The sequence below is a fragment of the Polyergus mexicanus genome, unplaced genomic scaffold, assembly GCF_030449975.1.
Source record: "Polyergus mexicanus isolate NDT 795.1 unplaced genomic scaffold, iyPolMexi1.0 SCAF_3, whole genome shotgun sequence".
Lineage (NCBI taxonomy): Eukaryota > Metazoa > Arthropoda > Insecta > Hymenoptera > Formicidae > Polyergus > Polyergus mexicanus.
In genome coordinates, this window is record NW_027223323.1 from 1,129,202 (window position 1) to 1,146,288 (window position 17,087).

The 17,087-nt window shown below is 31.3% G+C and overlaps 1 protein-coding gene across 2 annotated transcripts in view; it reads right to left on the reverse strand.

The window, feature by feature from the left end:
* LOC138931612 (zwei Ig domain protein zig-8) overlaps nt 1-17,087 on the reverse strand; it is a 106,905-nt gene that overhangs the window by 42,482 nt on the left and 47,336 nt on the right. For both annotated transcript variants that reach the window (XM_070292564.1, XM_070292563.1), the window contains exon 2: nt 3,339-3,441. In XM_070292564.1, coding sequence (XP_070148665.1) covers nt 3,339-3,393 — 55 coding nt within the window. In that variant the 5' untranslated portion in view covers nt 3,394-3,441. The remainder of the gene's footprint in view (nt 1-3,338; nt 3,442-17,087) is intronic.

Genomic DNA, 17,087 nt, shown 5'->3' on the forward strand with positions numbered 1-17,087 from the left:
ATTGATGGATTAGTTTAATTGTAATTTGCTACACAAGTACCACTTCTTTTGAATAGGGCGGTAGATAATGACGGGATATATTCGATTCTGTAGGGCTGATTGTGCAAATTAAGTTTGCTCGTCATTACGGCACTCACTGTGTACTGTAGTTAAGCAATACCGATAGTTTCGTTTACTTGTGCACATTTCCGTTGCTTTCAGCTTCCATCTTGTCAGAAACAATGTTTTCTTTACAGTTCGTTGGTTTTCTTCTATTGTTTCGTGATGTTACGATTTTATTAGAGACAATATAAAATAACTCGATAGACATAGTTGTCGATAGACGTTAAATCATAATAAAAATTATTTTTTTGAAAACATTGCTAAAGAATATGATAGTTTATTTAGACGAACATAAAATGTTATTAATTTTAAAACTCAAGTCTATAAAATTTGTCTATGTATTTTACAAAATATAGTTTCATTTTCGAATATCTAAATATTCTTCATTATTCTTTCACACGCTTATTTATTGAAGTGCATTGATTGCGGTGATTTATTGAAAATGGGAATAGAAAAGTGTGAAAAATATTAAAATATCTCTTTATAAAATAAATAATCGTATAAACAAATCTTTACTGGATTAAGAGAGAGAAGAAAAGTGTGCGTTGATGGAATACGCAGATTGCATAATCCGCACGCGTGTAATTGCAGGTGCACGAAATAAGTCAAGAACCCGACGAGGTCCTACGACCTACTAAAAAAATGAATGTTTTCCCTGCTGAATATACTGATGAATATACCCTGCACGGAGCTTTACGACGTTTGAAATGAGGCGCACGTTGCCCCGGAATTTTGCAGTTTTATCGCAATCGTTCACCGACTATTTTCCCTTTTCCTCCTTCCTCCCCGCGCGTATTATATTTGCGGGATGCAATAAGTTGCGTTAGCTCCTCTCGTATTTCTTCTCTCGATTACCGCCATGCATTATCATGATCTGGCTATATTTTGTTGGGATCTCGAATGATCCCGACGCGTGCAAGATAAAGTCTCTCATGTAGTATCGAGGATCGATTTGTTCGGCATACTCGATAGCATAGAATTTCTTATCGTTCAATGAAAGGCGCGGAATGTTAACTTTATAATGAGTTACAAAAAGGACGCGTAGAACGCTTGAGTTTAAAAAGTTCTTTTACCTATCAATGAGAAATTTATTAAAAATATAATTTTTGGAGAGAACTATTGCTTACTCGAAATTAAATATAAATTTTATATTTGATTACCGACATATAATGTTTCATTATTTTTACATTGACATGTTTCAATAATTATTATTACAATTATTGTTTTATTATATATTGGTTCTTTTATTATATTGGATATTCTTGACTTATTAAGATGTCGTAATAAATATATTTATAGCAAGCTATTCGATTAATAGCCTTTCGTCATCTCAGTCGTCAGTTAAATGATTTTGCTAAGTTCTAACATTTATATTTCCGTTTTATATAGAAGCATTAAGATTTACACATCATAAATTAACTACTAAACATCTTGCAGTTAAAAGTGTTTGCTTTCATCGTGGTTTTCATATATATATAGTATATTTCTGAAAATAGGCTAAGTCAAGCTAAAGTTTCGTCCTAGATACGCGTATGGTGATAAATCTGTATTTAACGTAAGCGAGACAATATAATATAGCGTGTACAGTGCCACTACATGTTATTTAGAATTTCTGCTTTTATTTGCTCCATTTGCTCCAATTGTGGTTTGTATAAAGAATAACAAAATATACTAGTACTGATATCCGTAGTTAAATATTTATATATAGATGTATTTTTATTCTATGATCTTATGAAAATTTTGGATATACAGAAGGAGAGACGTGGGAGGAAAGCATAGAAATAAAAACTCGTAATAAATTAATAAGATTCATCATTCAGCTAGTTTTAACATTTTCACATGCAAGTTAACATATTTTTTAATATTTTATACAAGTAAATTTTATGACAATATTTTTCAAGCTTTTATTTAACATCATATAATATTTCTCTAAATGTACTTAAAGAAGTAAATAAATTTTTTAAGAAATTAATAATTTTTAAAAAAATATCTTTCTTTTTATAATTATTATTTTCTTCGTTTATATTTCATATTCTGCTAGATCTTTCAATTATGTGTGTCGTGTGTAGTTAATATGCAATTATTATAACAATTTTTTTAACACATTATTCAGGCTATTCAAGAGAAAGATAGTTTTATATTAAATATATATTATTTAGATTAAAATATATAGATTAGATTAATTAAAATGTGTTATATTAGCCAGGTCAAGATATGAATTTATTTGAGGGAAATAAAAGTATGCGGAAAAATGATAGCTCCGACTTCCTCATCATGAATATAAACGAGCCAATAGTCGATCGAGCTGAGTCCACTAATTGAGAAAGTTAGTCATAGCCGTTGGTCTTTTCTATGGATAGAGATGAGTGACTATTTCTGATCGTAAATCTTTTATTATGTTCTTCTTAACTATTAGTTATTTTCTTTTATAACTTTTATAATTTGTCACTGTTCACTGCTCACTGTTCACATTTTCCGATACTTGTCGCGACCGTATTTAGAAAAGGAATTTCACACGGAGCGTCTCGCTACATTACTACATTACTGTTCAAGTGTCGCCGTAAAATAATAATAACAAGGCCGTAAGACGTAAACAACAGAGTGCTATATGCCACCAAGGCCGAATGTTATTGATATTTTGCTGCCGAAACTTTTTATTTACTATGAGCTTATCGTTGTGTTAATTATTTCAGACTTACAATTTATTATTATATAATATGTCTCATATACATTTAGAGAAGAGTTACCTATATCGTACCACTTAAGATATTTTACATTATATTTGCTATTTGGCTTTAATGTATACGCAACTTAATATTGGACTTAACATGCTTTTTTTAAGAGTGGATGTATACCATAGTATCATTTTTGTTTATTAATGTTGAGCTTATTTAATTTAATAAACTAATAATATTGCGATATCACTGCTAGATAAAAATTCACGTCTCAACAACTTGCGAGATAAATGCGAGGTGTATGCGTTGCAATTTGCTGCATCTTCCGATCTCGACCGTAAGATTTTCAATTCGTGTTACGCGAACGAGGGCGCTCGTTAATCACGGTAATTTGTTTAACATGTCAATTAATTATCGACTCTAGTCAACCAGATGCGCAATTTTCAAAGAGCGCCACTGAAAGCGAGAGAGATTCGTATTTCAGGACGCAGCGCTTCGCTTTTTATCCCGACGTCATTGCATTTTCCGGCGAACGGAACATTGAAGAAGAGCTTCGCTTACCAATCGGGTGTATCAATGACGCCAGTAACGGCAGGATCAATAGGAACGGGGCCATGATGGCTTCGATTCAAACGTCCATCTCGCGTTCATTCACGAGGCCGATCTATAACAGAAAAAAAGCGCATGCAACCGTATTAATAGTTCGCTCCTCGGAAGCAGTGAACGCACCGCGATAGGCTCTTCATGTCGCTGAGGCGTTCATTATTTCAATAATCGATCAAGTATCGCGTCGGATGCGAATGAATCAATTCATCCGCTCCCGTTTCATGCACCACCATCTGCCTTTCATCTTCTATCCTCTTTACTATCCGATGCATTTATTGCATTTTTATTGTGCCATTTTTGTAGAAAATAAAGCTCTGATTTGGTTGCAAATGAATTATCTTTCATTCTCAGCAAGATTGATATTTTAATATGAAATATATACAATATTATTATAGTTTCAATTTTTTTTTGGTATGTTATCTTATTTATATATACAATAATATTTATATATAAATTTATTTAGTTTAACAGCAATATCAGCAATTAAATATACTGTATGCGATAATATAAATTGTATATAAACTTACTTATAAATTTATAAACTTTATATCCTAATATCTTTATATGATATTGGCGTGTATTTTACATTTTATAGTACAGTTATAGGTATAATATAATAACTTAATGTTACAATCTATAACACTGCGATTATAAATATCGTGATATCGACGAGATACTGTTAAAAGACTTGTAGCCCTTTCTCTTTCCCTCTCTTTCTCTCTTTGTAGTTATTTTATATCAAATAATAATACAATATTTATATTCTACACACAACTAATATTTTAAAAAATTTTATACTTTTCTGTTTTTTTTTTTTTTTATATTTAATGTCTGTCAAATGTTTGCAACTCACTAATTATCTCGATATTTCGTATGTAAATACTTGCTTTGACCTATTGTTTTTTTTCTAATCACAATATTTACTGATAAGACATTTGCGCACGATGAAGCTCTCAAGCTATGCAAATTCTTATAAAACTAGCGATTTTTAATAAGTATCTCGTGGGTAATAATGGAGAACGACGGAAGCTTACTCGTAACACGCTCAACTTTCCTGCACTCGAAGCAGCAGAGAGCTGTCTAATGTGGATCATGTTCGACGTTATTAGTCCAAAGGAGAACGGAGAATGAGGGTTATTGTGGAAGAGAGAACAAAAGATGGATAAGGAGTATAATGGAAAACTAAGGGGTTTTCAACGAGCCTCGCTTATGGTCCTCTAAATCCCATCATATTCCTTTGCCGAAATGGTCAATATATGGCCACTGCGATATTGGCTGCAATTACAATTAGTGATGGAATCAATTTAATATATAATACTAATTTTTGTTTAATTCACTTATCAAACGTTTGTTCAAGAGAATCACATTGATATCAAAATATGGAATACTTAATTTCAAAATTTTATGCTGCTATGTATTAGAGTGTTTACTAATTGATACTGATCATAAAATATAATATATATCGAGAGCATCAATGGTATTATCAAATGTTTCAAAGCAATAATAAAATGAAGACCTCGTTGAAAATAGTTGTTAAATAGAAAAAATTTGCATATTGTTGGTAAGAATAAAATATATTTACAAAATTATGAATCAAAGGTTCAGGATAATCGATCTTTCTCTTCATTTTAATTAGAAGATAGATGAATAAAGCTCACTTATGTATTAGTGTTATATAATTAAAAGTATAAATTTTGAAGTTAATAAAAAATGTTAATAAATGGCATGTGAATAATATGTTTATCAATACTTTCGGATTTCTTGATTTTTGTTACTAAAAAATGATAGATTTTAAAAAATATATTCACCTTAATAACTTGCTGAAAAATATCGATATTGTATATAAAATATCGAGTTGCGCAAAATATCAATTTGTTTTTCATAAATTATGCAAATTTTTGATTCGTCCAGTGTATCGCATCTTTGTTACTAATTATATCTTGTAACCTGTACAAAACTATTCGTATCGATGGTCTCGTAATACTATCCCACTAACAGATATAGCTGCGATAAATGCATTCCTGTGTCATGGACGTTGAGCGACATCGACGATGTATCGACAATGTTAATCTATTTCGCCAAAGGGCTACGCCGTCTGGTCTCATGTTGCTTGTATCACACAGCAACAGTATCGGACTATAACTTAATTTCCATGGAAATGCCGTAGAAAACTTTAATCAAGTTGCGACAATTTTTAATGAACTGGCGTGATAACGAGTCAGTTAAATTGGGGCTTACATAGGTCCGAATGTTTAAGTGCTACAGATGTGTGCGATTGCAAATATTTGTAATTTGTTTGAATGATACAATCGAGAAAGAGATACCTTTAAATGCAAGAAAGAAATTGTAATAAAAATTTTTTGGTGGATTTAATAATAAATTTATAATAAATCTGCCAAATACACGAGTTTATGAAAATTGGATTTAATCATTTCTGAAAGAATTAAAATTTGCTTACAAAAATTTATAAATTTTGTTAATTATAATTATAATTATTAAAATTATAATTATATATATATATATATATTTATATTTGTCAAAAAACCGATTTGAAATTTTTTTGTTGAAATTAAACCGACTGCTCTTAAGTAAAACGAAAACTGAAAGAAATTTCCTAGAAATAAGAAAATATCAATTGCGTGTTATGTGGTGTCGATTCCAATATGATTGAACTTTTCCGTTTCAAAGCGCGAATATTTCTTTGATGTCGACAAAAAAATATTTTTTTGTACAAATTTGCTAAACTTGCTGGCCAAACGTTTATCTTGATATTTTGCATATTAACCCAGATTACACAGAACCGGATTTATTCAGGTCTACATCACAAACCGTCGAGGACCTATCTCGAATTACGTAAATCGCGAACGAAACCTATGTCGATCGGATTGATTTTAGCGTAAAGCAGCTTTATGCGGCTCCGCTTCGATCAGCCGAACGAAAGTGCACTTCGCATTACGGGAAAATAAAAATAGCACGTATGACATTTTAAAAAAGTGCAATTGATATATGATAAGTCGAGTTGCGAAGTGACGTATGCTGTAAAATCTTTTCGTTTCATATTTCATATCAGAGACGCGTACGTCGGGCATTACATCTACTTTCACTACTGTCTTGGCTGGTTTTCTTCGACTGATCTCGCCACAATCGCTTTTGCTTTTGAAATACTTTTTTTGTTTCTATTCCGAATGTTTGCGATGATAAATAGTTAGTTCTACCAAATTGTTCAAGTCGTAAGGTTTAGAAATTATTAGCGTTACACGTTTTCTCGGCATGAGCAAAAAGAAAAAAAGAAAAAAAAAAGAAAATAAAAAAAAATGAAACTGGTGCTATTTCTCGTTGCAACATTATCGCCAACTTTATATCTACTTCCCTCACTCAACGAAATTTTGTATAATGAACGAACATTCATTTACATCTCTACAAGAGTTAAATTTTAATTCGCAATTTCTGCAAAAAGAAATTAATTGATATTATCGTGATAGTAAGCTAATAAATTTATTATTGATTAATGGCGTTGATTTGCAGCGTTAGCTTAATTATCATCATTTCTAAGTTAATTAGAATTTGATACGTATATAATTATAAACTTTAGATGCGATCAGCGTTAATTAATATTTCATGTTTCAATCTAGTGGAACAAAACTAGTGAACAGTAGTCGATAATGATCTGTAACAATACATAATAGACCGAAATAATCTCTTCCTATCTTTAATTTAAATTGAAATCACACACTTTTACACGTTCTTTGTAAAAAAGTTAAATAAAAAAGTTATTATTATAATTAAAATTTTTGTCAATTTTCTAAGAAATATAAATAGAAATTTTTTAAACAAATCCTACTGATTCAAATAAAAACTGTATTATCAAACTAAATAAATAACTTATACTAACTAGCTCATAATTACTGACGTTGTCTGGCGAAATCAATATGATTTTAATTAATTAAATTTTTAATAAATTTAAAAAATTTGTTATTCCATCTTCTGTAATAAAATTCCATCTTTTATAATAAAAAAAGTTCTCTAATTTAAAATTTTATAAATTTTAATTTAAATTCAGGTATTCTAAATACTAATAATAATATATTTAAAAAGATATTTACTATATTAATGTAAAGAGAAGCTCGATTAACAGCGATTAAATATCTCATGTTTGTCATAATAGAGTGCACATAATACATTATGATACAAAGACGGAAAGTAACAGTTAAATAAAGAAAGCTAGAGCTTCATGATTGGCCTTGTTGTAACGTTAATGGTCGGTCGGAAATGGCGTCGTAAAATTTGGGTTGAATCGGGTTAGCGATGCGCGATTTCTCGAGAGCGATAAAACTATTTCTTCCCATGAGATATCCGGTGTCGATTTTTCATAGAACTTGAAGGGCGGGTAATCAAACACTCGGGAAATTCTCGAGATGTGTGAGCGTTGGGGAAGAGAATTCACTTATCGATCGGCAAATGCCTAGCAGGCTTCGCGTTAATAATTCGCGAGCGGGACACGATAAATGCAAATCGCACGGAGACACCGTATGAATATTCGCGACTCGCCGCGGGCGCGATTTGCAATCTGTCAGATAAGATATATTTTGTGTGCGAAGAACGATTCGAACGCGATGTGCTCCGCACCGGGAATCTCGTTTTGTTTTGCGTAAACGTAAAATTGAACTTTATCAATCAAATCAATATACAAACTATTAAATATCTTGTTTGTGATGTATATCATATAGTAAATTAAAATTATGATAGACATTGATAATATTGATGTGTTATTGACGCGTATTATTCATTTACAAATTTACAAAATAAATAAAAGAGTGCGATTAATAATATATGTGATACTGCCGTATAATAGTCTCCTTATAAAAAAAAAAAAAAAAATTGTAAAGTAAAAATTATTGTATATATAAATTATTATATTATTGTATAAATTATATTCTTTTTATATTTTTTATATTTTTTTTTACTAATGAGAAGAGAAAGAATTTATATTGTGCTTCAAAACAATAATGAACAAAAATTGATTTTTATTAGATTTGATTAGAATTAGATTTTATTGGACGATTACATGTCAATTACTTCATTGACCATATGTCTTTCTCTGTTAGAAAAAAGAATCACTTGTATTTGTCGATTCTAATTTGTTGGCGACGTGTTTCTTGATTATCCGGCAGACGCAATATAAATTCCCCAGGTGGTGTTTCTCGACGAAAATCAACGAAATTTACGTTCATTCATTTGAATGTTTCTGAACGTAATCGCGTAATAAAATGCGCCATTGAATGTGACAGCGACAGACATTGTCTCGCGACGAAAATTCCAGGTGTCTTATGAATCATCAGAGCATCGAGACTATACAAATTGCTGGCGACAAGAATATTCGACTCGACCATATTTGTGCACGTCGAGCTTGGAATAATTCGCGAGCCCGTGGTTTGCGACCGCCACGGTTTAACACGTATGGTTTAATAGGTCGAATGCCACGGTGAATATCACTGTCGGCTACGATGTTTGACATTGACGGAATTTTGATGTTGTCCATACCCACGTATCGTATAGTTGTTATTATAGAGTCAACGAAATAATATTGCCTCACTGTTGTCGGTTGTAATCTTTAATGTTAATTTTAATTAAACATTTTTCTCATCTGACGTTTGTTTTTTTAAGCCAATATTTTGACTAATTATCCATGCTTGACGTAAACTGGATAACTAGTAAAATAGATAACAATGTAATACATCGTCATAAAGCGGATTAAAAACAAATAACTTGATTGTCAATATCCACTTTTGCTGGCGCGGAAAAATTCCATCTCGTACTTTTATATCCGGCTTAAAATGAAATAAGAATCGCTATCAAAATCGGAAACGTGACAATTGAAACGGACATTGTGTTCGATCGGTGTGAGGCTGATGAAAAGTATTGCCGAAAATTCTTGGCCATGCTACGATATTGCTAGCAAATCATCCGGTCTAGCTGGCGAAATAACATTGTTAATCGGGAATTAAATTATTTCAACGAGCCGAGAACTATTTACCATCCAGCACGATTATTTTCCGCATCGTATTTTGCGCAGAAGGGAAAGGAAATAATGAACAAACGGCAATTATTCGAGAAGTATTGTACGCGCGTGCGTTTCAATGCGCATCTCACTCACGATTAATCCGTTGCAAATTTACGCCTCGCTGGCCGACAAATTTGCCGACCGCAAATCAATGATAATCCCTTCATCGACATGTATATGGTATACGAGCACGGCGTAAATTTGCAACGCTTTTGTAAATCGGTTCATTTTGCTGCCCGTACGTACGCGGTAGAAATGATGTATAAAAGTTATAGAAACGAGCGGATATATTGGATGTGTCACTTTTAGATTAATATTCCGATATATTAAAAAAAAAATCAAATTTTTTCAAATGTCTTTTCTTTCGAAGAAGAGAATATTGTAACAAGTTTATACATATATAATAATAATCAAAAATATTTAAATTGTATTTTATTCGAAATTTTATTTTTACTGCGTAATGAGGTAATAACCACATTATCGTAATAGCAATTATTAATATTATGTTTAATTATTATCAGATATATATATAATATATTTTGTAATATATAATTTATTTATATATAATATGTATATTGTTCATTTTTTATACTTATTATAGAAAAAAAATTAGAATATTTTCTCCTTTATAGCATATATTTTGGATTTTTTTCTTGAATAACTGATGACTTGCTGATTATAAAAAACTAAATCTAAAAGAAACAGAAGAAAACAAATAGTAATCGTGCCGTATCATGCAACAAGCAGACTCCGATGTAACCACGATGTTACTGAAGTGTTCAGATCGCTCAAGTGTTACGGATATTCCCGTAGAAAGTTAACCGGAACTTAAAGGAAGGCACCGGAGAACTTACCTTAATCCGATTATACGCGATACGAGATAGGGAAGCGGTTCGGAAGGTCGTTCTTAAACGGAGCAACTTGCGTTATTTTGCATCGTTGCGGTCGGGTTGCATTAACGTTATTTTATCTATACTACGTCTATCTTTTGAGCGAAATTCAAGACGAGGGATTAATAAAATCGGAACGCGCGATCTACTAGAGCTTCACTTAATCCGTTGTAATTATAATATCGATATTATCTGGTGCAAAAAACATACTTTTACAATTTTTGTAAAGGAATTATAAAAATAATTATAAGCATCTTTTACGCTGACACATGTGTTTAATTATATTATCGTCATTATTTTGAAAGAATTATAAACGCACGTTATCTGCAACACCTGACTTCATAAGCCGTACTTTCTCGTTCTGCTCGATTAAATAAATATATCTGTTGACTACCGAGATCCGGGTTGATGTTTAATAAGCTCAAATGCAAACGGACATTATTAAACCTGGCGATTTCCCGTCGCTGCAATATTTAATCTGTGCAATGGCCTTGCAAAAAAAAAGTTGAACGAGCAGGTGATTTAACGTCGACCATGTCGAATTATTGATCGCCGCTCGTGTCGATATATTAAGGGCAATAGGTTTTTGCCGCGAGCAATAACGCCATTGTAACGAAAATAATAATATGTTCACGGCAATATTACGTCATTTCTTCGCAGTAATATAAGAAAAATTCTCTTTCGAAATACGTGTCTTTGAACATTAGATCTTCAACATTGTACAATATAACACCTGATAATGACTTATCATCAAATTTTTATCAGAAAAGATTAATTATATAAATCTGTAAAAATATTTAAAATTAAAAGAAATTTCAATATATATTTAGAACACTCGGTGCAAACGACAAATTTAAAACGTTTTTAGCTCTCGTTTCCGATGTCATTTCAAATATCTTGGAAAATACAGGATTTATTGCAACAGCGAATATATTACATGAAAAAGTTTATTTCTTCGCTGAAAGCAGTTCTCTTTTTTAATATTAGAATCGGAAAGATTATTTTAAATATCCAAGGGAAATTTTGATGAGTTAATTTTTTTTTACAGTGGAAGAATTGGGTACTAAAGGAATTATATATATATATATAAAACAATATTACTCGTATCTATTTTCGCGAAAATGACAACTTGATTATACAAAAGTCATTCAAATATAATAAAATTTGTAGCTATAGATATCTAGATTTATATTGTTACTTTTCATCAATTCAAAACATTTTATCTGAAATATGGGAATATTACTTTTAAAACATAATTTTTTATGTGTTGATAATTATGTTTTTTTATGTATTGAGGAATTTCAATGTGTGAATAAAATTTCAAAGAGTATATTGGTTTAAAAATGTAAAATAAATATAAACACTGCCGTGTAATAATTGTTAAAAGTAATTTCATTAAGTAAATAAAATGTTTGTTTCGTCATCGATTGATTTTGTCTGTTTTCTATGAAATGTTCTGTGACATATAATTTTATTTGTATCTTGTATCCCATCGGATAAGCATATTAGACACGTGAAAAAGAAGAATAAAAATTTTCGAAATATCGATAGAAGCAGATTCGCCAAAAATGCGAATAAGCGCCGAACAAAACAATTAAAAGTTTAATGTGATCAGCGAGAACTCAAAGCTTATGAGTGACCAGAGACTGATTGCAATCAATAAGAAAAATATTCTAAACATAACTTGGATTTTCATAAATGTTTAACCGTGTTATTAATTTATGAAGTTGTCGTTTGCTTTTCATTAATTACTATCAAATATCAATTTATGTTACATATGTCAATTATACTCTGAAGTTGTGATAAAGCAATAAATAAACAACATGTTCGCGTCATAGAATGATTTCGTACGTTATCCACAAATCGCATTCCGTAAAGTCGTATTGAAAAAAAGAAAACAATAAAGCTTTAAAAATATCGATAGAAGCAAATTTGACATATGAAAATACAGACGCGAATAGAAATCAAACAAAAAAATTAAAAATTGAATATAATCTGTAAACTGTCAAAACCTATGAATAAATACCCTGATTACAATTAATAACAGATATGCACGGAATGCAATGATAATAATATTAAGAGATCAATAAATTTATATCATAAACTTTTGTAATACTTCGACGTTAATTCAATAGAACTCAAGCGCGATTAAACTTTGAGAGAAATCCTGAGAGTTCCTTTGTCAAAACTTTTAAAGACTTTAATTTCTGATATTGATAACTAGACATAAAATGTCTTGAAATTGAATTTTTTAAAATTTATTTTAATTTATCTATACACGCTCTTGTTTTTAGTATGCAAATACATATATTCACATGCAAGTTTTACGAAAATGGAAGAAAAATGTGTAAATTCTCAGATCAGATCTATAAAATGTCTTTGTCTTCAAATTTTTTTTTGAAAAAAGCGTTATATTTAAGGATTCTTAATTCGAAGGTTCTCCATCTCTGTGATCAGGGCAAATCTCACGTACATGGGAAATACATCTGGTGCCGGACGCCGGATCGTCGTGGATTTCCAGAGCACGCCCGTCGTTATCACGTACGGGTCGTTAAACCTACTGTCGGATGTGAACTTTCGAAATAATTGCGAATCCGTGGAATTCGATTACCGCCGCGACGCGGACGCATTCGTGGAGAACGATAGGATGGACGCGATGGAGAGAGTTAGTATGAGAGAAGGAGAAAAATGCAGTCAAATGCATCTCGAATTTGTATACTCATCAGTCGCAGCCGCTTGCGTTGCAAATGTTTCGCTTGTCAAGCACTCAAGCGATCTTTCTTTCGTTTCTTCGTCGCACGAAACTTTTGAAATTTTTATATTGTAACGCCAAAGCTTTTCATCGTTCTTACGTAACTTTTTGTCGCTTCTTTCTCTCGCGGGGATGAACGCGGCGATTGGTAAAGCGCGAGAATCGAGAGAGAGGTTGAATCTCGGAAAGTCAGGATATGGAATAAATAACCGGAGCATACAGTAGATTTCTCGTCGGATAGCAACTGAACGGTGAATACATAAGTGTATGGCTAGTAAAAATGGGATGAGTGTAAAATGATATATGTATCTGTTAAGAAATTAATCAATATTAGAGTGTTTTTTTCATTAAAGCTACCGAATATATAGTATACGGAAAATAATTGATTATAGTCTTAATTCGATTTAAGAGAGTACGTTGATGAATTATAACAAAAAGTTTGAGATTAAGTAAATTGAATAATAATTTTGTGAAAAGCGTTTCGTGCATTATTTCGTACATAATATATTTTACCTTCACTTCTTTCGTGCCTTTTGTTTTACTTTCATAATAATTTATTTCTATTATAGTAGTATTATTTATATTAGAAATTTTATTTCTGTTGCAATGTTAGCAGTCCATTTTATTGCAACTTTTTATATTGTATAATTTATCTACATAACCATCTTGCACTTAAGACAGCACATTTTTCATATCTGATATTCGACAGCACATTTTTCATATCTCTTTCCTTTTCCCTTTCTTCTTGGCTAGAATTTATATATTTTGTTGAACATAAATCATAAATGTAAATCAATAAGTATCTCTTTCAATTAGTGTATAATAAATATTATAAACTATACATCGTTTTTGTGTGCGTGACATGATGTTAAATAATAATAAGATCAATACAACTTATATTTCCAAAATCAATTAATAATTGAATAGATTGATCGGAAATTGTATTTGAATCGTCGACCGCTTTCTTGAAAATTGAATTTCGTTTTGTTTTCCCTTGAGGTCACCGAATAATTCTTTCTCTCTACAAATGCAGACTGCAAGAGTTGGACATTGATCGAGAAGAAATTAATAGACTACGTTGCCGATACGTTAATGCGTGTTGCAAACCGGAGAATTTCCTGAAATATCGTTCGCGCTTGTTATATCTCTTGCATTGCTTAATTAAATTGCGATAGAGAAGTCTTCCGATGAATACGACATCGATGGCGAATAAACATTGCGGATAATATTATTGCCACTTTTAACCAAGATTATTGGATTTGTAACGATACAAGGAAGAGAAATGTGCGATGTTGAGATTTTTAATTTTATGATTGGGGGATTTTATGCTGATTATTCGTAACCTGATCGTACAATCCACATATTATCTAGATATTAGTAACATTGCTGGATTGACACTTTCTCATTAATATGCAAAACGAAAACACACACGTAAGATATATAGATATAGAATATAAAATATAAATTATAAATGTAATCTTTATTATATCGCGCTTGAAAATTTTCACAAAATCGGATATAAAGATATTTTAGATTGAAGTTGTCACTATCCAACGTGAATCAAACTTCTGCTTTCGTTTGTGGTGAACGTCGAAGGAATCTGGGTTGCGAAAGGATCGAAGACGATGGGACGGCGGAGTGTCGGGTCTATTAGAAGGAGGCAAGAGTTTTATTGCCAAGCTGATAACGAATGAGAAGCTTTACCTCCTAGTAGGTGTCATGATTCATGAGTTCCTCGCGAAAGATGTAGAAGAGTACGATCCACTTATCGTTCTTTCTTTTGCGTTTGCGGTTTTTTTTTTACCTCTTTTTCCCGTCTCTACCTCGTAAAATCCGGTGAACATATTGTACTTGACTCTCATCCTGCTTTACCTTCGTTTATGGAAATAGTTCTCAACTATGTCTATTTTTCTTTTCTTTTTTATCTTATGAATACAAATTCAGCATTTTTATAGCTTTTTCGTTCAACGGGAATGAATCATACAGACTACGAACATGTTTTTATCAAAATCCGAAGTTATACCCGGTAGCCTTGGTTAATGTGCATTTGTTATGTAAATATCAATTGTGCAATTATTATTTTTATTTCAATTATTTTTGTGATTCAATTGATAACTGTGTCCACACAGTTATCAATAGCATACTTTCTATCATCTTTAATAAAAAATTGATAAATTATTTTATCTAGTCTAATATAGGTCAATTGACGTATCAAAAGTACAGAATTCCTGATATGGGGCACTATTCGCGCGCGCGTATATCAATGAACCTAATACGATTCCCATCTATCGAGCCGCAATCTCAGTAATTTTACTCTTCGTATTTGACATTGATAAGATATAGAACGGTTAGAGCCATTCTCCAATACCGTTCAGAAAAGTGTGGAACTGCTCAGGAGCAGAAAAGAAGAAACGGTGAACGAAAGCAAAGAGATTGCTACGTGCTTTTAACGAGACATCGCTTGTCAAATAGATTGCGAACGTTATATTGCCTGTCGTTATCTGATACGTCTGCTTAAATGATATTTGTGTCCACTATCCGCGATCGTTTCGTTTTCTTCCATTGATTCTCTCGAATGCAAATTTCTCTCGATTAATTTAGCGTTAAATATACTTGTATCATATTTTTAGCCCATTTAAGCTTAAATTTTAAAAACAATGCAAACGGATAGCATAGAATTAGTCCAAATACATTAGATATATAATTGTAAAGATATGAAGCTAATGAACGAAAACAATAAGATTATTACAACTTTGAATGAAATTACTTTTCTAAATTGTTTAGCCGTATTCTTTTCGCTTTGCCAATACTTGGGCTTGCAAAAAAGTTTAACAGTTTCGCTTCGTCAAAATATTTCGCATCTGCTCTTTACTCCATAATTATATTTAAAACAATTTTCATAAAAATTACATAAAACAAATATTTAGACTATTACATTTTACTTTATGAGTATTTAATTTTTAATTGGAAAGCTAAATTTTTTAGTACTAGACGCAATTATTATTTAGAAAAATGTTATCTAGCCTATTGTATAATTAGCATGTGATATTCAAATTTAGTTGACAATTTCTAGCATTCAACACAGTTTCAAATAAAACTATTTCTGCAAACTATTGAACAGTTTTTATATTGTATTAAATTTTAATTCTTTATGTCCTGCATCGTATATTTTATAGAATTATTTTTAGTCTGATATTATTTTGCGAGTTTAAATATTTTGCGAATATAAGTTATTATAGTTGATTTTCTATCAAATCTATCACTACTTTATTTATATATCATTTCTTTTAATAAATTTCTCTGAAAGTACGTATTAAACGGAAACAACGGGAGACAATTTAGGGAGAATATGTATACCGACGATAAATGGATAGAGAGAAGTGATTGAAGGACATCTCATAGTCGTGGGCCGTTCCGTGATTGGTTTAACGGGATTTAGTTCCTGTAATGCCAGACTCGACATCTGTTGTTGCGGTCAGCTTTGGTCAGACGCATTATCCGAGGATCGTTAGGATTAACGTAGTAGGGGCAAACACGCTGTCGTTTTGAATCATTAGACATTTTAAAACTGCATAAAAATCCCGAACGTGCTTTCAATCGTGCTAAAATTTTTTATATCTTTTTTTGTATTTTGAAATAGCTACAATTATTTCAGATATTTTATCGCAATAATAATTGGAGATAATTGTTAAGCGAGCAAAAAGTGTTCTCATCACATTTAAATTTTACATCTAAATTAAAAGATTAATTATGTGTTTCAGTATATAGTTTAAAAATTTTAGTGGAAATCTATATGTTTCATTATATAAGCTACAAGAATGAGATTCTTTACAAGGTTAAACAACAATATCTAGAGGAAATTTATTCCCTTTCTAAAAAAGGCATGAAACCTCGAATTCGAAAATATCGAAGCGTTGAAGCCTCTTTTCCGCGATGCTGATTGGCTGTCTCGCTTGTGCGCTTCGATTTGCTTCATTCGTGTTATTTGCAATTGTCAAATC